Raw genomic sequence first — 23,460 nt, forward strand, 5'->3', positions numbered from 1 at the left:
GTAAATGAAAATGTAGAGCTTTTGTCCACCAGACAAGCTCAACCAAATATGCTTGATCATCTTCAAGAAGAATCATTTAGTCGTACCAATCAGCCATCCCAATACATTGGAAGAGGCGTAGAGATGAATGGGACCAGTTTGGTTTCATGACACTATTTTCAGGCCCAAGTGGATGAATCAGCTGCTAAACGGAGTCGGTGGTGACTAAGAAATATGTCAGAGTGGCACAAGACAAGTATGAGTCTGGAAGTTAAAGTGAGATTACACCAGTAATCTTTGTTGAGGGGATAGACAGGCCAACAGATGGAATCAAGAATCTCCATGGATCCTTGTCTGATTGCCGATGACGAAGTGATCTGTGCTGAGAGTAGGGGGGTTGGCTTGAGGAGTGGAGACTTGAATTAGAGCTGAGGGGAATGAAAATGAGTAAAATGTGAAACAATGAGGCATGAGTGGGGTTTAGCAAAAATACAGGAGTTTCAGTACTTGGGGTCAAATGGAGAAAAAAAAAAGAACAGCGGAGAGAGAGATGAAAAAAAGAGTACAGGGCAAATGGTATCACTGACACTTGGAAGGTTTGTGAGGTCTTCAAATTCCAGCTATGTCAAGATGGAAGTGTGAGAGAAATACCCCAACTAAAAGTCACAAGGAGGGATTATACAGTGGAGCGTGAAAGACTATCTTTCCATCAGCAAGAAGGATTTAAGAATCAAGCCGAGTACTCCTCTGCTAGTCTTTCTTATAACCAGTCACTCTGCAATAAAAGCCGGTGTCAGAGGGGCCAAAGGAGTCGGAGACAGCCGGAATGAGAGAGGAGTCTTTTTAGAGAAGGAATGGTATGAGAAGAGGATGTGATGGGAGGACAGACAGGGAAGGAGTGAAGGTGAGCAGAGAGAATGGGTAATTTCAGCCTGTGAAGCCACACCAGGAATCAATATTTAATTTCTTTGTCTGCTACGATAAGGAGAGAGTGGAATCATTTCTCGGTCTCAGCTCAACCACTCAGCCCACAAAAATCACATGTGCGTCACAGGAATTGCTCGCTTGATTTGGGTGTAAAAGCGTTAAAATGCATCACGTCTGGGAGTTCAGTGCTGTTTGTCGCTTGAACGCGGCCAATCTGCAGGATTGTGCCGAGTTCTGCCGTTTGCTTGTGTGGCGGCATGCTTCGACCAGGAACACGGCCGCCGCATCGGTAGACAACCGTCGTCCAGCCTGGACTGCTCTGGTGCACCGATTCCAAGAATCCTACTGGCTGGAAAACAATAATTCAAGAAATTCTGTGGATGACAACCAAGAGTACCAGTACACTGTTTATTGATTGTTTGTCTAATGGCAACACGGTGCAGTGGGCCTGGAAGTCCAGTTAATCCTTCACCGTGCGGACAACTCTTTTTGCTTACTGTCTTTAAACCCCTCGGATCAGTGACTCACTCTCTCTCTCTCTCTCTCTCTCTCTCTTGCTCTCTCTCTCTCTCTCTCTCTCTCTCTCTCTCTCTCTCTCTCAGAAAAATCCATATATCAATATAACATATATTGTCATAGGCTTTTTCTCATGCCTGCCCTAGTGGCGAGGCGCAAACATGACTATCCTAGGTGGCCTTTTTATTTAATAATTGTGTGAATGCTGAAGACACACACAATCTTTAACCGATTTGAACCATTCAAATATTCCTCGAACCATTTCCGAAGAAAAATCCCCCAAAAAACAACAAAAGTATGGAATTTTCTGGTTTGTTCTACTACCCTGATTAGATATTTTGAGAATAAAACACATTTTCAATTAAAAAAAAATTGTTTTCTCTAAGTACAACATCTTCAGATGTATAAAGTTTGCTCATACTTAAATTTTTTAATGTTACTGGAAACACTGGCAAAATACATTCAAGGAGGGCTCCATTTAGGGTTGGGAAAATTGCAGAAATCAACATACAAATTGGAAAAATGTGAAAGAAATTGATTGTTTTGTTGTCAGTGTTGCAAAAAAGAAAAGAAAAACACACAAAACCAATATGTACACACACACACACACACACACACACACACATATATATCAACAGAGACAGAGGAAGCGACCCCTGAGGAGAAAACAGACTCAGGATCAGTTCTCACACAAAGGCATGCTTGGTATGTAGCACAGAATCAGTTGGCGGGTATTACCCTGCCAGACCTCAACGTCCAGGAAAGCAGAATGTTTCTTGTATAGTTCAAGGTTCTAGCGCTGGACGTCAGTGGCCTCCTGCACACTGCTAAACTCTCATTCCACCTCAGTCTGCAGGCAAAGCAGAAATCTCTGGCGCTGGAAGTAAATATGCTGCTCGACTGCCACCTTTCATAGCAGTGATTGCCTCCCTGATACTGACATGTCTGGAGTGAAGTGAATTATAATCTCTGGCTCTGGAGGTCCAGCCACACTTAAGGCCTCGTCCACACTGATTGCAGCCCCGGGATGCTGTTGAAGCCATAAGGTTGGAGGGAGTTTGAGGGACGTCTGTTGACCTCTGACCTCTGCTGCTCCGCTTCGTACCGCACGTGACTCATAGCGCCTCCGACTGCCACTGCGGAGGTTGCTGGTTGAAGAGCTCAACGGGCTGCTCACTGACCACTGCTACCGATGGCCAAATGAAGCTTCAGCAACCACTGTCTTTATTTTCTGAAGCCACGAGGTAAATAGCTGAATAATGCAACAACAGAGTACAACTACATCTCCGGGTAAATAAATACCAGTAATAGTAAAAATCTGATAATAAAAGCGTGATTCAGATACAAATACATAAAGAATGAAGGTCAAAGGTTAAATATGTATAAACATGGTGCAGAAGGCCAGGCGGTGACCAGCAGAGTTTTGTCATTTTTATGTCGAGACAGTGGGGGGTGTTGACGGCAGCTGCTGAAAGTAACTAAAAAAGTAACTTGTAATCCAACTTAGTTACTTTTTTTAAAAACAATCAGTAATGTAACTAAGTTATTTTTCAAAACAGGTCCAGCTTCACTTAAGGCCTCGTCCAGTAACTCGTCATCAGTAATTGGAATACTTTTTCAAGGTAACTGTGGTAACACTGAGTTACAAGGAATGTTGCTGGACAAACTGCAGGACGCACACATTCATGAACTTGTAATAAAAGTGGATTTAAAATCACTGGAAATCTTCTGGAGGCAAAAAGAATCACGTCTGTTGGTGCGTCGTCCCGTGAAACCTTCTGAATGGGATTGTATTTTTCTTCCAGAACAAGTAGTTTTGGTTTGTTGCTAACTTTAGGCAGTACACGTAAGTAATCCCAGAATGCTAAGTAGCTGCAATGAGGGTCACTCTCTCAAGATGCTCACATATGAAAAATCTGAATCTGAAAGTCATCGTAGCGCAGCAGTTTGTCTCCCGTGTGAAAAGGAAGACGCTTCAACGTGCCAGATATAAATTTCTTATGGAAGCGGAGGCCAGCAGAATCCTTGTGTTTGTGGAGTTGGCAGATTCATCCTACGCATCCAAGTCTGCTTTTCCGAGGAACGGTGACGTCTTCCCTGGATTCAGCGACAATGTTTAGTTAATTGGAGACGAAGTTGCCCGTAAGCCTCCTGCCCTGAGATCGGCCCGATGACCTGCACATGCTGTGCCTCGCTGTTTACTGATCTCCCACTGGGATGGACCCCAGTGACTGCAACCCAAACCTTTCTACATGGGATACAAAAACAGAAGGGTAAGCCCTGTGGACGTGATCCAATCTGCAGAATGCTGCTTTCTGGGAAGAGACACGATTTTATTTCTCCAAAGAATGCCTCTGCCTGAATTTCTGGAGAAACCACTTTCACACTACTTGTGAAGAGCTCATACTCTTTACATTTCAGCTGTTGTGGAGGTCACACGTTACCTCCACATCCCAGCAGTCATGGAACATTTTGCTCTTTTTGACAGAGAAGAAAATACCCGAGAGGTTAGACGCCTGCGATGAAAGACTTGAAGGTTTGAATCCCGCAGCTCCCAGAGCAAGGCTTTTGATGGCCCAACACACTGGCAGCCCAGGGTATGGGTAGGTAAAATGAACTATTAATACTTATCTTACATCCAAATAGTTAGACCAATGGGATCAATAAATAATGAATATTTCTTTCTTTGCATCAGTCTATACAACAAGACAAGTTTTTGTGCCGGATCCACTTTAATTTAATGATGTTGAGCACTTGCTGTGATTAGATCAATACAGGCATCTGCATGGAGAACAGAAGGTTAAAGTTGATGCTTCTCTGGACAACACAGTGTTCATTTAACATACATATTGTTCATTTTAACCCCACAAACTGTCTATACGTGTTCCCACTAGCTGGTGTTCAAATAACATTTCCTAAAGTGTTAAAAGTTCGACACCTCGTTTTTGTTGATTTAACAGCCGTTATTGTTAATGTTTCTGGGCGTCACATTAAAGTTACACTGGTGTTGGTGTTGAAATGCAATGTTAAAAATAACGCCAGCATCGTGTTTTCCTGACAGGATCTGGTGTTGGAAAAGTTAATAACTGGGACACTGACTGGTATTTAACCCGTGTCCGTCTCATTGTGAGTCAGGAGCACTAACCACTGCCCCACCATGCAGCCCAGTCTTCCCACTGCTTTATGACTGACACTAAAGAACTATTCTGTCAGGGGTCGCGACACTGGTGGTGGCCACGTTCCCCACTGGGGGGGCAGTCCCGTGGGTTCCCCCGTCCCGGGCACCTGGTCGGTCCCCCGCGTATGTTGTGGGACTTGCCGGTCTGCCCGGGCTGGGGGGGGTCTGTGGGGCAGCGCCCCCTGTGGCTAGAGACTGTGCTACTCCCAATGTGGACGGCCCCCAAATGTGGCCCTTTCCTCACCTTAAGTCCTCAGTGTCCTGCCATGTCCCCATGCCACTAGGCATGTCTGCGTGTGTGTGTGTGTGTGTGTGTGTGTGTGTGTGTGTGTGTGTGTGTGTGTGTGTGTGTGTGTGTGTGTGTGTGTGTGTGTGTGTGTGTGCGTGCGTGTGTTAATTTTATCTATTGTACCTTTGCACTGTTTTTAAATCATGTTAAGCATTAATTGTACAAAAAGTGCTACACAAATAAAGTTGATTGATTGATTGATTGATTGATTCTATTCTAATCTATAATTATGTCCACCGAATCAAAAATAAATGGCAATAAAGATTCTTATTTTGCAGCCGTGACGTGTGGGAGAGGCTTATTTTGACACCAGCTCCTCTAAACTCCAGTTTGACAGCATGAAAATGTTAAAAACATCATTTGTTGAAGAGACAGCGCCATCTTGTGGCGTCAGAAAATAAAGACAGTGGTTCATGAAGCTTCATTTAGCCGTCAATACTTCAAACAGTTGGAAGCTTTCCTCGAGTCCTCAGGTTGAAAGATCAACAAAATCCAGAGAAACTGCCTTTATTTTCAGGATGTTGGGTTATTGTGTGTTTACAGTCTGAATTTCTCCTCCAAATGGATCGCTGGTTGACTTGCTGCGGTGCCGCGCTCACCGTCCCCCGTTCATGTAGAAGTGCATTATTTCTCCGTTGGATGCGAACAGAACGAGTCTGTTTGCGAAGGTACCTGGAACGGCGTGACGTTCTCTGACGAGAGGAAGTCAGGTTGGTGCGTCGCCAAAACGGGAAACAAAAGTCGACTGCTGCTCTATAAATACATTCCCCTTCCCTTTAGTGAATCTTTTGGTACATTTGTTTTTCCTATTTAGTCCCTCTACGTCCGTGTATTTTATCGGGGTTGTGATATTAACGTTGCATTTTCAAACCGTCTTTAATGCTTATATTATCATAACTGTTGTGTTCGATGTTTCTCAGACTGTGGGGATCAGAAGGAGCCAGTCTGAGCATGTTCCAGAATCTGTTGTGCATATAGATATCTACTGTCAATCATACTTTGTTTCTTCAGTTTGTTCTCTTCCGGGAGGCTGGATGTGCTGATTTATGATAAGCCTGTCCTCTGTGTGCAAATTCTCCACAATTTACGATGAATTTAAGGATTGCGCTCACATGAAACCGCGTTCATTCACACCTTTCCAGCTCAAATAATCGGTTGTAGGAAGGAAATGCAAATGCCAATCTTGAATATGGATATTTGTCCAATGCATTGTGCAAAAAAAAAAGATGACGCAAGGTATTAATGTTCATGGTTCTTCAAAAAAGCCAAAAGAGAAAAAGTGCCTGTGGTGATGGAGGTACAACATCTGGAAACCTCGGTGGGGAAAAAAGTTACAAAGACCTGTTTAAATGCGACGTGACGAGGAAATGGTGACGAGGACGGTGGAGGCCGCTGCTGATTGGCTGTTTTATTCCGCTCACGAGCCACCGCTCACTTACGGTCCTTTCTGCTATAATAACAGCTGTGATCGCTCGCAATGAAGTCGACCGGCGGCGAGCGGGTTAGCCAGGTGAAGGGCCACACGTTACCGCGGGAGAACCGTGACAGACGCTCAGATTGTGCAATTAGCCGTCATAATACTCCGACTCGCTCCTCTCAGAGGACTACGCTGTATTAACCATAACGCAGGCGTGTCCTTGGCAGTTCTGATTAACTTCAGCCTTCAAGTGAATTTCTTCTTTTTTCAAGCTGTTTTAATGAGTCATTTTTCCCCCTCGATTCCACTGACCAAAACCAAACGGGGTTGCATAGTTAGTTTTATTAAAAGAAAATATTTTGTCACCTTTGGACTGCTTTGGAATACATTTTGATTTCTACATGTGGGTTTTAAACATTTGAGACTTTTCATATGCTTTTATCTCGTCCGACTGTTTCCCTGGAGTCAAATTCAGTAAAACCTCTGATGTAGAGAAGTCTGAGGACGTTCTGCTGCAGCTCTTCTCCTCGAGCTGCTCATCATTTCTTTACAAGGTTTTACTCTGTGGTCACGTTTTAAAGTTTGCATCGGCCTCTTCAAGCGGAAACGCAGAAGTGTCATTTTGCATTTTGAGGGATCTGTTTACACGACGACGCTCTCGGTGGCTGAAAATTCAACTTTATTGAAAAAAAGGCCGCCGAGGTGGAACTTTTTGAAAACACTCCAACTCTGACTTCTCTCATCCAACTGCTTTCACCTTCTTCTTTTTCATCTTCTTCTTTAGAGGCAGCTGCTGAGTTGCATCCGAGGCGGGAACTGTCCTGGACCGAACGTCAGCTCACTGCAGTTGCCCGGAGACGGGAGTTTCTTTGCCAACCACCTGGGAGTGCCCACTCTGGAGTTTGGTTTTGAGCAGACGAAAGCAGTAGAGGTAGGCTAAAACAAAACAAGCTTGCTTTACTTTTTCTTTTTTTTTCTTTTAAGTTCCACCTGCCATCTATCGATGACCTCCAATATTCTGATGAAACTCGTTGCTTCCATTTGAGGGAAACGGCGACTTGTGAGTGGAAATAAAGCCCCCGTGCTTTCTACGGTGCCATATGTTGAAGGAAAGTGTCAGCTTGAGTATTTTACAATGAAAAAGACACCTTTGCTGCGCGGCGAGTGTAATCTCTGGGTATTAGATGTGTGAACAACCATCTGTAGTCTATTAGACTAACCGTGTCATTTTAGATTCTAAGATCATCTGTAACTGCAGTTTGGCACGCCGCAATATGCATTATGTCTCTTTCACAAGCAACAAATACACAAACCTTTCTAAATATGCATGCTCCCAATTACCTCCATGGGAAGAGAAAAAAAAAGGCTGTATTGATGTTTGTTGTACTGCCTTGAGGGTGGAAAATGCACAGATTTAGCTAAAGCTTATCAGCCCACTCGAATGTGGAAGTTCTGGCTGGGATGGCAACTTTAAGCTTAATTAGTGCGAGAGGTCTTCATGATGTTTATCCAGCCTCCGGGCGCCTTTGCAGCCTGAGAATACTAGGGGGGGGGGGGGATGGAGCCTAAACTTAAAATTAAAAAGAAATGAACATGAAGAGATTTTCCTCCTCCGTGAAGCTGGACCTGAGAGGTCTTTCAGGACACCCCCAACCTGCTGAAGAGTTTGGTATCACTCTCCGACTGCTCATGTATGGCCACATTTTCTCTCTGTAGGAATCAGCCACCCATTTTATATTTCCGCTGTATTCCCAATTTAATCTGCTCGTCTAAGGCCAGAACAGAGGGCATCCTGGGTAATCTTCATCTTGGAATACCCCAGTAAAGAAGTGCGCCAGAGTTTATTTCGCTCTTGGTGCTTTTCCCCAGACTGGAGCGGAGGTGAAAAAGGTCAGATTTTGGGTCCAGTTCTCTTCGCAATCAAACTGGATTATATATATATATATAGAGAGAGAGAGAGAGAGAGAGAGAGAGAGATGAGAGAGAGAGAGAGAGAGAGAGAGAGGAGAGAGAGAGAGAGAGAGAGAGAGAGAGAGAGAGAGAGAGAGAGAGAGAGAGAGAGAGAGAGAGAGAGAGAGAGAGAGAGAGAGAGAGAGAGAGAGAGAGAGAGAGAGAGAGAGAGAGAGAGCCAGCAGAGAAGCACACAGAAACATGCGTCCCTCATTTTTCCTGCTTTGCCTAATCTCACGACTTTATTCTCTCAGAGGCTCCGGCCCGCCCGACTTGACCGTAGAAATGAACCAATATTCAGTCTGAAAGCTTCCTGAGCAGAACTCCAACGGTGGCAGCGTCGGTCAGTGAGTACAGACGGAGTTTTGTGAAAACACAGCAGAGATCACAATAAACTGGAACATTCCTCAGTCTAACCATAAAACCCGAAAGCTGGGAGGACCTTGGTTTTTTTTGCGGCGTGCATCAGGACAGAAATCGTTAGTGCTCAGACTTCACGCCAGTTCCTGGTACAACGCCTATCTCTGTGGCAGTTATTTGATTATTATACCCCAGGATGCCACATGAATGAGAGACAATGTGATCAAGTAGGGGACAGAGAGAGAGAGAGAGAGAGAGAGAGAGAGAGAGAGAGAGAGACAGAGAGAGAGAGAGAGAGAGAGAGAGAGAGAGAGAGAGAGAGAGAGAGAGGAGAGAGAGAGAGAGAGAGAGAGAGATTATTATTATTATTATTATTATTATTATTATTATTATTATTTTAAATTGGTCAAAAATGAGCAAACACAACAGAAGTCAAATGGCTGTTGTGACAAATGCCCTTTTTGCATGAAATTAAAATGACCCAGTGACCCATGGTAATTCGTGAACCTACTATAGACATGTAAAATCTAAATCTGTATAATAAACAATATGAATACGGACACCATGTTTGATTAGTTGAAGACATATTCTCTTCTTTTGCATCATCCCATTTCAGTTAATGTCCAAATATGATTCGACGTCTTTCCAACTTTGTGCAGAAAATCTCTGTTTTCAGTTGTCGCCTCATTAATTTTCACTTAATAAATTACAGACGTGGTGCATTCGTACGGGATTAAGATCACAGACGTCTGGAGCAATTATCACAAATCACCATTGGCCCCTAGGTAATACTAATTCTATGCCAATAGAGCTACACAGTAGATTCCATATTAATGCTGCATAGAGCAGAAGCTCACTTGATCTTGATTTTCAGTATGAATACCGGCGGTGAAAGCAGGGACTCGCGCTCCTAATGACTTTTTGGGTTTTAAGCAGGAGGTGTCAGAGAAGTGACCACAGGGATAAACTGGCTCGTGGCGGCCAAGCGTTCATAGTGACGGCGCTTTTTGATCCGTCGATGTCGGCTCTTCCTCTCATTGTGAAGCAGAACTCACCAAGCCTGGGATTGTTCACCCACCAATAGGGAACGTGAGCTGGGTTTAGATCGTCGTGAGAGGGTTAGTTTTACCGTACTGATGAAGTGTTGTTGGAATAGTAATCCTGCTCTGCTGCGTACGGAACCCTGACCCAGGATCAGGTCGTCTGCGAGTCCTTTAGCACCAAGTCCTCCACAAACATGCTGCTCTTATTTTCATAAAATGTAACTTTAATCCTATTATCACTAATAGGTTTGTATGTGGATTTCTCTATTTACATGTACGTGGGTCGATGGAGTGTACACATATATGACTGCACACTGTAAAAAAAAAAATACAAAATGTACATGTCTGAAATATTAATTATATTAATCTATATTAAGAAAAGAAGTCTCTGGGCTGAGCTAAATGCAGCACATTACAAGTTGTATTATGTGGTGGAACTGGAACAAGCTGAGGACTTGTAGGAAGGAATTTCAGAGTGTGTAGTGTCATGACTCCCAGGCCATAGCCTCCTGGAACTTGGTACTTTTATTTTGACAGTCATCGTAATAAGTGTTTTGTGCGTGATAAGAATATTGCTGCAACTTCTCTACTTGATGATATAATTATTAGCTGTTTTATAAAACAATTAGATTCAGAGGACTCTCTAGTTTCCACAAACGATTGCAGTGTTTAATTATGTAATACAGGCAATTAGAGAAAGTATCAAAAGTAGTGACCAATCAAACACTTTATTTCCAGCAGTATAGTGAAGGAGTGTTATCGCTCAGCAGTGTAACCCTCATTAATATTCGGTCTTGGTAGATCCATTACATTACCAGACACTCATTTTATTATCGGCCTCATATCAGATTTAGTAACTGTCTGTTTGCGAACCCCCGGAAGGGAACTCTAAACCTGCAGGACATTTCCACTGATAATGAATTTATCCTATCCATCAATGGCCAATTTCCATTTTCACCCCGTGAGGGCGTCTTCAATAAAGCTCTGCCATCTGCAATTTTGACCAAATGAATGAATTGATAATGCCACTTGCATGAACACAGCTTGCTTTCCACAACATCCCACTGAGTGGAATTAATACACCTCCGAGGCACATCAATAAGATGGATGGACTATTATTAATCTATTTCAACTTTTTTGGGGGTGGTGGGGGTTTTATGGTTTTCAGATCTTATAATTCTCAGTTGTGATTATAGCCTGAATGTATGTACATAACTGCTACCTCTAAACCTACAATAAGAGCCAGTAATATACAGTTAGTCACATTCGTTTGGTATAATATTGTGTTTTATCCACCAATGAGCTCAACTGTAGGAAGAACTGTTGCATAAAACACATTTTCATATCTAAATCCACTCTTAACCAGATGCAACACGTCATTAAGACTAAATCCCATGAGGTAGTAAAAAGATTGTGTATCATGTTTGCTAGTACAAAACATTCTCCGGTTTTCCCCTGAAAGGAGGAAGAAGTCTCTGGTGGGTCGAGGCCATGTTCACCTCACATCTGTAATCCTGACTGGGGCCTCATTTATCATCACTGGGTGGATCTGAACACAAATCTGTCAACTTGTACTCATACTTAAGTATGTGTGTAAAAACAAGCACGGCTCTGACTGATTATACACATGATCTAGTAGTAGAATAGTGAAAGTACACATAGAAAGCCTCAGAGTCACAGCAGGTGCTCAACAAGCTCAAACGTCACATGTGTCCCGTTTGCTTTAATTAAAATTGCTCACTCAGTAATTTCCCTAGTTAGAAACAGACGCCTGTCTGTGGTGTGAAAGACTAGACAAGACGCTGCGACGGGTAATTGAAATATACGTAGAGTAAGAGCCACTGCTCCTCTGGCGCTGATGGAGGGTTTGACGAACCATGCGTTCTGCAGGGAGCGTGTTTTCAAAAGACTCCGGTGTGTTTCCAGAGAGTACAGAGTACTCAGCCCTCGCCTTTGATGTGTTTCTACTGCGTGTTAGTACTTGGTACCGGGTACTTTACGCTCACAACCAGAGAGAGAGACGCTCAGAAATCAACCAGTGGAGCAGCGACGAGCTGCAGACGTGTCTTGGTCTGGCGGCGACCAGAGGATTCAGGAGCTCCACGGAGCAACTCACTACCAGTATCAGAGATGTCTCGCAGCCACGGATACCATCGGGGTTTCAGATTAACTGGTTTCCTTGTTACCTTGTGACCGGCTTCCTCCAACCTCCAACCTGGAGTTGTAACTCTACTCTTCTAAATGCATGTTGGCTCCACACCAGGAGATACAGATTCTGTCGGGGGTGATCACTTGTGCACAACGGGGAAAAGTTCTGATGACTCCGCCCTCGCCGTGGTCATACTATATCGATGGAAAACCAACGAAACTGAGTCGTGGCGAGTCGAGTAGGTCCTTGTGGAAAAGCGCCAAAAGACTGATGTATTTTGTTTATTGGACGAAGCAAATTTCCCCCAAAGATCAATAAAGTTCTTCTGATTCTGATTCTGATGTACAAAAGTAAAGACAGGGGTGACATTCAAGCCTTAAACGGATTGCTTACTACATGTTTATTGACAACTTTTTGGCTATGCCATAATGATTTTGGAAAATTATAAATAAATAAATAAATAAATAATAATAATTCCAAACCCTCGGGAGGAAAGTGGACGGGAGGTGTTCCTGGCGCTCTGCAGTCTTTCCTGACTCGCTGCATGTGACCTCAGTTCGCTCGCTGCTCGCGTCACCTCGTTACCTGGAGCGCTTTTCACTTGGCCGAATCTGCGTTTCTGCGTAGACGGTTGTGTAACACATTTCCCACGGTGTTGAAATGTGCCTCGGTCCTGTCGGATGCTCCTTGATAAATGTTTTCGCTGTCAGTGTGCGGTGCAGCCTCCTCCGTCTCTGGTCACCACAGTGTGAGACATTCTGCTGTGTGTGTGTGTGTGTGTGTGTGTGTGTGTGTGTGTGTGTGTGTGTGTGTGTGTGTGTGTGTGTGTGTGTGTGTGTGTGTGTGTGTGTGTGTGTGTGTGTGTGTGTGTGTGTGTGTGTGTGTGTGTGTGTGTGTGTGTGTGTGTGTGTGTGTGTGTGTGTGTCCAGGAGTCGGTTTTAAAAGGCAGATGTCTCGGCACCTGGTAGCGTGATCATTAAGAAAACTGCTTGTGTCAGTTTGGGTTTTTCTGGCCCGACAGTAGTGCCATTAATGCCGCTTCAAATGCTGACAACATTGTCAGTTTGGGAAATGTTTATCCCAGATTAACTTATTTTGAAAAGGATTTTTGTGTTTTGTTAATCGTAAAGAATATTTTGTGAGATGCTGTGTTCGTCATGTCTCTTCTTTTGTTCTCCCAGTCGACTTGAACAAATTGAGCTCTTTGGTTTCCTCCCTTTTTATGGTGTCACGATCAACAGCTGTTTTGGTTTTTGAAAACTCGTTCATTTTGCCAGAAACTCTGACAACGAGAGAAAGGAATGAAGCAGATTTACTCACGAGCTTGCCAGGTCAGGTAGAAAGTAGTGACGGTCAAATGAAGCTTCATGAACCACTGTCTTTATTGTCTGAAGCCAGTAGATGGCGCTGTCTGTTCAACAAATGTTTAAAAACACTTCATTGCCCGTCCTTCAGCCTCTATCTTCAAACCAAGAGCGCCCTCTGGTGGAGTCAGAAAATAAAGAAGTGGTTCATGAAGCTTCATTTGTACATCACTAGTAGAAAGACAACCCAGAACTACTGACAAGAATTTCTTTGAATTTTACACAGAAACATCCGGAGTTGAAAGGATAAAAGCTAAATCACTTTGTGTTCATGACTTAAACTGCTACCTGTACTCAGCATACACCTGTACTTCTTACTCTGCATATACACAGTTGCTCACGTCACCTTGTGAACCAAACTTGTGTAAAATGCATCCAAGTGGTTAGTATTTGAAACTGAGAAAAACTCTTAAAGCAACGTGTTGACGAAGGTGTGTCTTTTAAGGTGGAAGGGGGAGATCAGTGGATCACACACACGACAAGTGAAGCCCGTCTTGTGTTCGGTCTTCGAACTTCATCAGGGTAAAAAGCCGAGAGGAGCCAACGATAACACACAATGTGGATATTTTATTCAGGCAGATTCATACGGCGCCGCCACACCGGCGCCTTCCTGAGCAACTTCTGCCTCTTCCCCGACTCCACTCAGTCATCCAGACAGGCCAGTCGATGTGATCTACTATGTTGGTGATTGTGCTCGTTCAGCCTGTGATGAGTAAACAGTAAACAGTTTGGAGGGGGGTCTGTAACGTGTTTGGAACCACCAGATGTGCAGCCGTGCTGCGACGTTGGCAACAGAGGTGTTCGCTTCATTGAACATTTGTTTTCTCATTGAACATCTGCTTCTCCTCTCACACCAGGAAAGTTTCCACCTCCATGTGAACACACACACACACACACACACACACACACACACACACACACACACAAACACACACACACACACACACACAAACACACACGCACACGCACACACATTCACTGTAGTTTGTTCCAGGAAGTTTACATACTGTACTTGTTTAAAGTTAGCTGAAGCATCAGGAAGATGTTAATTTGCATTTTATTCTGTGTGTATTAGAGCTTGTTTATTGGATGGTTGGATTTCATATCACACTGGTTGGGGCTCACTGAGGGTAAGTTTATATTCATATATCCCTGTTTACACTATCGCAGAGTCAGATAAATATTGATCTGCTCCTGCCATTCTCAAACTCTGAACACCACAGCCCCCTTGAAAATCATAAAACCTTCTGGGGTTCAGCCAACGTGACCCACAAGCTGAGATTCTATAGAGAAGGGATGCATGATGTTGGATAGTAGTAGTAGTAATAGTTTATTCGGTCAACCAAATACAAAATGCAACAACCAAAAATGCAGCAAAGAAAGAAGCTAACAAGCAAAGAGAGGGAGACCGAATGGTTTACGCTGAAGTTTAACTTATTTTCCCAACCCTGTACAGAACATACATAAATCTTCTTCAATTGGTGTCACAGAACCAAAAACAACAATAAAAACTAAGGGAACACAGTTGCTTTTAATCTTGTTCTTCCTGAGCTTTATGTGCCAAAATCTGATATTCCCATTATTTTCAAATCCAATTTTGCCGATACCGGTACGATATTATCCACCTGTGCTTCTGACGCAGTTCTTAATACTGACAACAGTAAAACTTATGACGCTTTAGTCAACTCAGTCATTGGACTGCCGTTGTTTTTTCACCTTTGCGTGCTCTCTCTGGTTGCGCCAAAAGAAAAGAAAGAATTAAAGGGCTCATATTCTTCAAAATCCACTTCCTAAAGGTTCTCCAGCAGTACTACTCGTCCCCATACCTGGACTGACGTCCCAGAAGTGAAGACAGTCTGTCCTCTCTGTCCCTGGCTTGTTTCAGGTTTTAAAAAGTGTGTTGCTCCAACCAGCCAATCAGAAATCAAACCCTATATAGTGTCATTGGGGGTTTAGCCAATCCCAGTCAAGGTAGGCCCTCCCTTTGACTCCTCCCACAATTAGGCAGCTCTGCTCTGGCACATGGCACCACGAGAGGAAGTACTTCCTCCTCTTCCCAAGATGGTCATGTGTGGGCGGAGCCGGTCCAGCTGACACAGACACAGCAGATTCTGAATGCAGCTCCTATGATCCAATATTCAAATGGAGGAAAATCAAGGAGGAGCTAGAACCTTAGAATACTGAAGGTTTCTGGACCGACTAGACCAGGAGGAGGAGGAGAACAGGAGGAGGAGGTGAAGGCTCGTGTCCAGCAGCAACAGATAAACGGTTGGAAAGGAAATGTGCTCAGCAATAAGTCATGTTGTTAATTGTTAAGATGAAAGGAATTCATGGAAAGTTTAAAGGTCCTGATCAGATCACGGTGGAAGATGGTTGGACACTAACAGCATCTCAAGATGCTTCCAAATACAAGAGATGAATAGATGAGAGCAGCCAGAGGTTGAAATAATATCAGGGAGGCAAACAGCATCCGTATACAGGCTGTTTTTCTTGCTTTTTTGAATTTTCTTTTTTTTTTTTTCTACCCCGCTTTTGTTTTGCTGAGTAACCTAAATGTATTTGTCCAGGATCGGTTCATTTGTATTTATGAGTGCAGATATTGTAAACTCCTCCAGATAAAAGTCAGCGTTATTACATCACGTTATCATAAGCAACATTTTTATTTATTTTCCTTTATGTAATGGAATAAAACTCAAGAGCTCTCCAGTGCGTGTCTCTTGGCATCTGCGTGCAGAAATCTAAAAGTGAAATTCCATGCTGTTGGGAGCCAGGCGTGGGTGTCCTCTCTGACATGTGTCATCAGGCAATCGCCTCGGCTTCGGGGACCTGGGAGAGAGCTCAGACAAGCCACTGAGGTGTGAGGAGAATATCTGACATGCCCTCGTCCTCCACAGCCCCTCGGTTCAGGGCTACGCTCAGGCTCCGGTGGAGAGAAGGAAGAAATTGAGAGTCAGAGGAATCTTCCATCTCCACTTTGGCATGTACTCTTGTTTTCACCCGGGGCCATATCTGCAGCTCTCTGCAGACGATTACAGTCCAGGAGAAATGTGCAGACGACCCCCGCAACATGATGTGCCTTCCCACTCTCGGAGAAAGTCCTTTGACTCACGCAGAAGAAAACATGGCGGCGAATAGGGAGCAGCGCTGAAGAATGAGCATTAACAAATTAACAGCATCAACAACACGTGCCTTTTCTGGGCTTGTCTGTAAATTCCCTCCACATCCGGAGCGGCTATAATGATCCTGCAGCAGATTCGAACCGTGGCGCCAGAAAACACTTGACTGTTTGACATCCCGTAATAAACACCTTTGTTATGTTCAAAGAGACAGCTCCAAATAATTCCCTCCATCCTTTTGATTCTGAAAATTAGCTCTTGGTTGTAAATATGTGCCACAGTTAATTCATGAGGCCTTTTTTATATATATATATATATATATATATATATATATATATATATATATATATATATATATATCTCATGTCTTTTATGTTTATGTTTTTGATCACATGACAAAGACAGCTGGTGATTTTACCAAACTAACAAACACATCCTCCAAATGATTTCCTGGTCTCAGACTGGAAAAGTTTAGGAGAAGTTTGCTGCTGTTAGAAATGAATATATGATAGAAGCTGAGGTGAAGCCAGGGAGCTGCGACTGATGTGGCCAGAGTGTTTTGAAAAATGTACGTTTCTACTCAATTCCCTGGAGCTTTTTCAAAAAGTTCTTAGGAGCTGTTTTCTGCAAGTTGCGTTTCCATTGGCTCTGAGTCTTGCAAAGGGGAAAAACCAAGACGCCACCAACGTTTAATATTTTTCACTTGAAAGCGTTGTGGTGTAGACGTGGCCCAAATCGACACCTGAACAGATCGTAGCTTTTATTATACGTGGACGGTTGTTTTCTCTGTCCAGTGCTGGATTCTTGCCTTCAGCCTGGTGATGACTTGGAAAGGCTCCAGCTCCCTTTGACCCTTGTCTGGATAAAGATGGATGACTCCCATCCAGGCATTTGTCCTGCCATGTGCTGCTCCACATGATCCCAACTGATACAAAGCCCTTGAGAACCCATTTGTTTACTTGATGTAATGAAACACGGACCGACAGCCTCTGGTGTTCAATTCTGAGAAGGATAAGATAAAGAGCTTCTCTTTGTCACAGATACACATCGTAGTTCTGATTGCCTGAACGTCACACTGCTCAATTTACAGCCATTCGTCTTGGATATTACAGAATAGTGATCATGTTGCCATTGATTTAATTGATTTCACTAGATTGTCAACAATTACTGGCTGTTTGCAGGCAGAGTCTTTATAAAATCATAATTAGACATTATTCCAGACTGTGGTCACATTCCTCACAGACTGAAGCCGGTCGTCCTTTAGGAGCCACTTTCTTTTTACATTAGATCGATACGTACATATCTATAGAATTCATACTTTTCATGCATTTTGTCTTTATTTGGCTGCGATCAGCTGCGGAACCTTTCTAGTCGGAACATTATAGAAGATCAATTGATGCATGGATGTTCTTGATTTTCTTTTTTATTATTATCGAATGTCTCTCTGAAGTGACTGCAGGAATGCGTCCTATTCAATTCATTCTGAGATCTAGATTGTCGCCGTGTAAATTCTCAGGAAGATTTTGTGCTGAAGTCTCCACATGAAATGCCCCAAACATCAAGTCTGTGTTGAATTCTTGAAATTCTAATAAACGTTCTTGCTCTTAAAGCAACAATGAGTTCTGCGACCCACACCAGACAAATGACAACCTATATGTAAATGTTTATTCACCCTTGAGATCGAACCAATTTGAAGCCCCCTTGAGTGTCCTTTCCTTGAAATGTGGTTTTGTACTGCACCTCAGTTTGTCATTTATTTTGTCTCCATTATAATTTGAATGAATCAAGTTTTTAAAATGTGTGTTTTGATTCAATCATGAATAGTATTACCCTCTAGTTTTAGTTTTTTTCAGGAATTGAAAGGAAATGTTAAAAAAAAATGAATGAAAATGATAATACATTTGATAATATTACATTTAATTTGGAGGCGCCTTTCAGGTCACCTTACAGAAAATCAAAGTGTAAAAATCCAAGATATGAATGGATCATAACAACATAAAAACAAGTGAAGTACACACTGTCCAATTTGTGTATAATATCAAATGCATGTTTTTTGGGAGGACGAAAACTTGGAGTACCCAGAGAAAACTCACACATGCACAGGGACAACGTGCAAACTCCACACAACTGGCCCTTGACCATCATGTGGCGAGGTGAACCACTGCACCACTGTGTGTGTATGAGAATGTCTTAAACTGCTGACTTTTATCTCTGTACCCTGACTCTGTCGGCTTCATTGCCAGATTAAGGACCGTATTTTCCAGAAGAAAAGCCGCTACTTGTTTCACACGCTTTAAACCCTGCGTCCTGAACGATGACGTGGCTGATTTATGGATTTTTACATGTTGATGAGCTTCATGCCGCCGATACGTTCAGGCGCATCACGTAACTCAGATGACCAATCCTTCTCCTCAGAGGAAAATCTTTCTCCGCAGAATCACAATCAGCAAATAAGCGATAACATACTTCATCAACAGAGATAAAAACCCTCTGTACTTGTGTATTTTTAGTGTAATTCACTTGTTTTATCTCTCTCTCTCTCTCTCTCTCTCTCTCTCTCTCTCTCTCTCTCTCTCTCTCTCTCTCTCTCTCACAACATGGACACCTGCATATACAGTATGTAAAAAAAAAAAAAAGAAGTTATTTTTAAATTTGGTGGGTGTGGCTAATATTCAGGTTTGCTGAACAGAAAACCCGGTGAATCCAGCTGTACGTCACAGTTCAGAATGTTTCCGTGTGAAGCCATTTTGCAGCCCACTCTGTTATGAAGCAGCACGCCAGTACACGTATGACATCACATCACACGTCAGTAAATATGTCCACTCATGCAGACTTTGGAACGACTCCTTGAACTCGGCATCGCTTTTATCACCCCGGCTCCTTGAGGAGCACACCGGGCCCTGATTTATGACTGGCTCTCGGAGCAGAAATACCACTTTACGACACCAATTTGCTGTGGCATTTAGTCAATTTCTGATAGTGTTCCTCATCCTGCATGCCTGGCTTGTAAAACGCAGCAAATGGAGTCTTGCTAAGCGGCAGTCGTCGCTTGTCAGTGGCTCCAGCCGTCCTGCAAGTCTGAAGCTGATAAGGAATGATGGAGGTACATTACATCTGCATCGCACTCCGCCACAGCACAGCTGTCGGCCGCAGAACGCCCCTCGGTGCTCGGAAACGGTAGTGAGGAACCGTCACGCGAGCTCGAAGCACCGATGTGGTGAAATCTGCGACATGTCTCACTTGAAGTAATCCTCGAAGATGGGAATGAGCGAGGGTGAGCGGAGAGTGCAGACAGGAAGGAGGACAGAGAGTGAGACGACGGCGTGTTGACATCAATAAATCATGGTCAAATTAAAATTAAAACCATCAGAGGGAATTCCTGGATATCGCTGCAGAGAGGACTCAGTCCCTTTAATCCTCCACACTGTAAAAAAAAAAAAAAGATTTCCTTTGCTGGAAGTTAGCAGGAAACAAAGGCATGAGAGATTCTGTTTGATTTTTAAACGTAGCGTTGCGAATGAGTGGTTGTGAAGAAGAATGTGTAAACAGATAGCTCTCGGGCTCAGAGACGATACACTGGGTTGAGTGAGTCAGGTATTAAACATGCATCTTCCTCTTTGTCTAACGAAGCAAAGCAAAGTGGCTGGACAGTAATGAATTCAGACAAATATGTATGGATAAATAGAAAGCTCTATGCTTCTGCCAGATGATCCTGTTGAACCTTTAAGTTTGGAGCAAAAACTGAGTACAAAGTTTCTTGTGTATTTTATTATATATACAATCACTGCTTGATGGGAGTTCTGCTGTTGCTGCTTGTTGATAAAAGACGAAGCTCAATAGAAGGTTCCTCTCAGTTTGGAGTTTGACGAAGGTCTTGTTTCCACAGCAACGTCTTCAAATGAAAACTTTAGTTTCGGGTAGCCGCTAATAGGGGGATACCCACCATATCTGGCAACCCAGGTCAGCGTAGCTCCATTTTCAAGTAGTTGTTAAATACGAGTGACAGAATCTAGACAACATGAGGAGGAAAGAAGAAGAAGGATGAGGCATAAAGAGAGCACAGCTTTTATTCTGGCGGGGCTGCTTCCTTCAGCGTTCATCCATCACGTCCAAGCACACACAGTGTGCACGAGGCCTGTGTGTGCGCTCGCCTCTCCTTCTCGTTTCCCCTCCATGTGTCCAATCGTCTGATTGCCTCTCCTCCGTGTGTCTAATTACCCTCATCTGATTCACCTGCGTCTCCCACTGCTCTCCGTCTTTTCTGGAGGCACTTTAATCCGTCCCGCCATTAGATTATTTACCTCTATATGTTTTATAACAGCACCAACCCTTGTTGCAGGTTTGGAATAGCATCACTTGTTTATATTTATATTTATTGATCAATTACTCTGTATAATTTAGGGTAAAGCTGTCGTTCCACAGTTTTGTGTCTAGTCCTTTCCATGAGACAACTTGACACAACCGAACAACAGGCACAGAACTTTAGTGTGCATGCATTTTCTTTTTTTCATTTCTCACTTAAACACCATTAGTGCAGATGAGCTTATACTCCCCCGGGTCCATCTAAATATTCATGTTTTAAAGTTCCTCCTCCTCGGTTTGTGGGGCGGTCCACTAAATTCCTTGTAAACAGAGGATAAAGTACAACGAAGCAGTCGCTGACTCAGCTGAGCTGATTTATTGGTGGACGAGCCGTTTGCTCCAGTTAACTTTACCGCTGCAGACGATGATCAGTCTTTTATCTGTATGTCCTGCATTTTATTCACTTCTATAAACACAGAGCGTCCAGAAAACTGTGTCCGGCCTTCTCATGACACAGCAGTTTATTTATGAAAAATACCTCTTATTATGGAGATGGGCTCTGGGTCATCACTCAGAACTAAGAGGTTTGACATGGAAAGTGTATTTGTGGAGCTTGTTTTAGGCAATTCTTAGAATTAGGCGATCGTAAAGGGTGAGAGTTACAAAGGGTGAGACGAAGTCAGCGGATAATATTGATTATTGTAATGCCTTTGTTTAGTAAAAAATAAAAAAAGCATTCCATTTACACATTTTTGCATTCATTAGAATATTCTTTCCGAACAAGACGCTCGTCAAGAAATCATCAATAAATGTGCATTTAGTCTGTATTTTTAATTATCTGTCCTTTTCTGAAATTGACTTTGATTGAAAGCTTCTTTTTTTTTTTTTTTAAGCCCCATGTACACAATATGTTTAAGTGAAACGCTAAACTTTTATTGTATTTTGGGCGTCCGTTCACATGACAAAAGTGGTCTGAGACAGTGAAACCGCAACTTTTTGAAAACTGCTCCCAACGTGAAACGTTTTGAAAAATAAGGGAAAAAAGAATTTTCAGCATTTCTGTTGTTTCCGTGTAAACGGACGCTTTCAAAATGTCGCTGTGTAAATTCAAAACATTTCTGAAACGGAAACGCAAGAACGATGCCTCGTCACGGAACCTCCGACTAATAAAAGCCGACAGCATAACAAAGGATCAATACATTCTAATTCATAGCAGCACAGCAAAGCAGACGTATTACTACAGATGTTTGTTACCAAACGAGCAGAAATGGATGGATCCCCGGTACCTTTGTGGTTTTAAACACGCCACCTGTTTCATGGCCACGGTTTACTTGCGTTTTGTTCACAGCTTCTATGTTCCACCTTCTGCTTGATGAATAACAAAACACGTTCATGCCTCTCTCATGTCTCAGGCGGGGGGGAACTGAAGTTTGATTTTCCCGTTGCTCACACGTCTCTTCTGTGGTAAATCTTTAAACTGAAATGTTCAGCGTACGACTGAATGTAAATCAATGCAGTTTGATTTTTAGCAGGTCAGGTTTAAGTGTATCAAGTGAGATTGAGCCGAGGCAGAAATGACTCAAATGACAGTTTTATTCGAGTTTATATGTGTTTGAAATGCAGCAAATACCAGAGAGCTTCAATCAGACCAAACAAACGTTGTATTGTGGTTTTGTGTGCAAATCAGATGGCAGGATCCTCACTTCCTTAAATGAGCTGCGCCCACACAGACATCAGGTCAGGGTTCATTTTTACACGACCAAAGAATGAACACGATGTTATAGTGATGCTGCTCCTTTGATGGATGCCGCGTCGTTATTCATTATTCGCCATTAGATTTGAAAAATTGACTGACGTACTCCGACTTTTCACTCATGCCTCTGCTTTCCATGTGCTCTCTCGTTCGTCACACTGCAGCCGTTTAATCGATCGCCTGGAGAGAAAAGTATCTGTGCAACACGACTCACTATATAATTATATCGTGCTTAGCAATCTGATGGACAGTCAGGGTTGGAGGTTGCCAGGACAACGGTACCTGTCTGACTGCGTTGTACCAAGTGTAAAGTTTAGTGGAGCGAGGAGGTTGTGGTGTGGGCTTAGTTGTTCAGGAGTTTGGCTCGGCCCCTTGGCTCCAGTGAAAGAAAGTCTGAAAGCTTCAGCACACCAAGACATCTTGGACAATTTCATGCTCCCAACTTCGTGGAAACAGTTTGCCCCTTCCTTTCCTGACCTCAACCCAGTAGAACACCTTTAGGATGAGTAAATGCATACATATGAACCAATTATTAAATAAGTAAATGAACGAATACACGCAGACAAAAACAGAACCTTCCCAGCCCAGCTTTCTTTGGCGAAGGTAAATATCACATTTGAACAAGTGGTGTGGTTGACAGAGGTACGAGTCGGTGAGGCCAAGGTTGAACGTCAAAGTATGTCGAGGTTTATTATATTGATGAGCCAAAATTAGATAGAATAATAAGCAAACGGTCAAAACAGTCTTTCCTGTAAGGGCTGGTACTGGAGCACCTTCTGAAATGGAAATGTGTAGATGTCTTGATGTTGTCTTTATTTTTTTAATTTCTATTCTGGGATAGCCAGAGTAAATCAGGCCACCATCATTACGGATACTACCAGCCCCTATTATATTACCCCACGCTTTCAGATTTCTCCGCTCAGACTGCGGCTCACTACCATGAACACTTACATAATTTAAAATCCCCCATGATATCGTCTTAGACTCACTGGTTTACCAAAAATGCTGGGCAGTGGAGGAAATGTTGCTGTTGCAGCGGAATGATCTTACAGATAAAGACAGTATTTTCATGGATCCTTCCAAGATGTGAGTCTCTTTGTAGAGCTGCAAGTCAATC

General features: G+C 43.1%; 1 protein-coding gene across 2 annotated transcripts in view; it reads left to right on the forward strand.

The window, feature by feature from the left end:
* The window catches only part of naaladl2 (N-acetylated alpha-linked acidic dipeptidase like 2), a 376,461-nt gene that overhangs the window by 256,325 nt on the left and 96,676 nt on the right, over positions 1–23,460 (forward strand). For both annotated transcript variants that reach the window (XM_080474206.1, XM_080474205.1), the window contains one exon: positions 7,091–7,237. In XM_080474206.1, coding sequence (XP_080330332.1) covers positions 7,091–7,237 — 147 coding nt within the window. The remainder of the gene's footprint in view (positions 1–7,090; positions 7,238–23,460) is intronic.

This window comes from Lipophrys pholis, assembly GCF_963383615.2.
Source record: "Lipophrys pholis genome assembly, chromosome: 10".
Lineage (NCBI taxonomy): Eukaryota > Metazoa > Chordata > Actinopteri > Blenniiformes > Blenniidae > Lipophrys > Lipophrys pholis.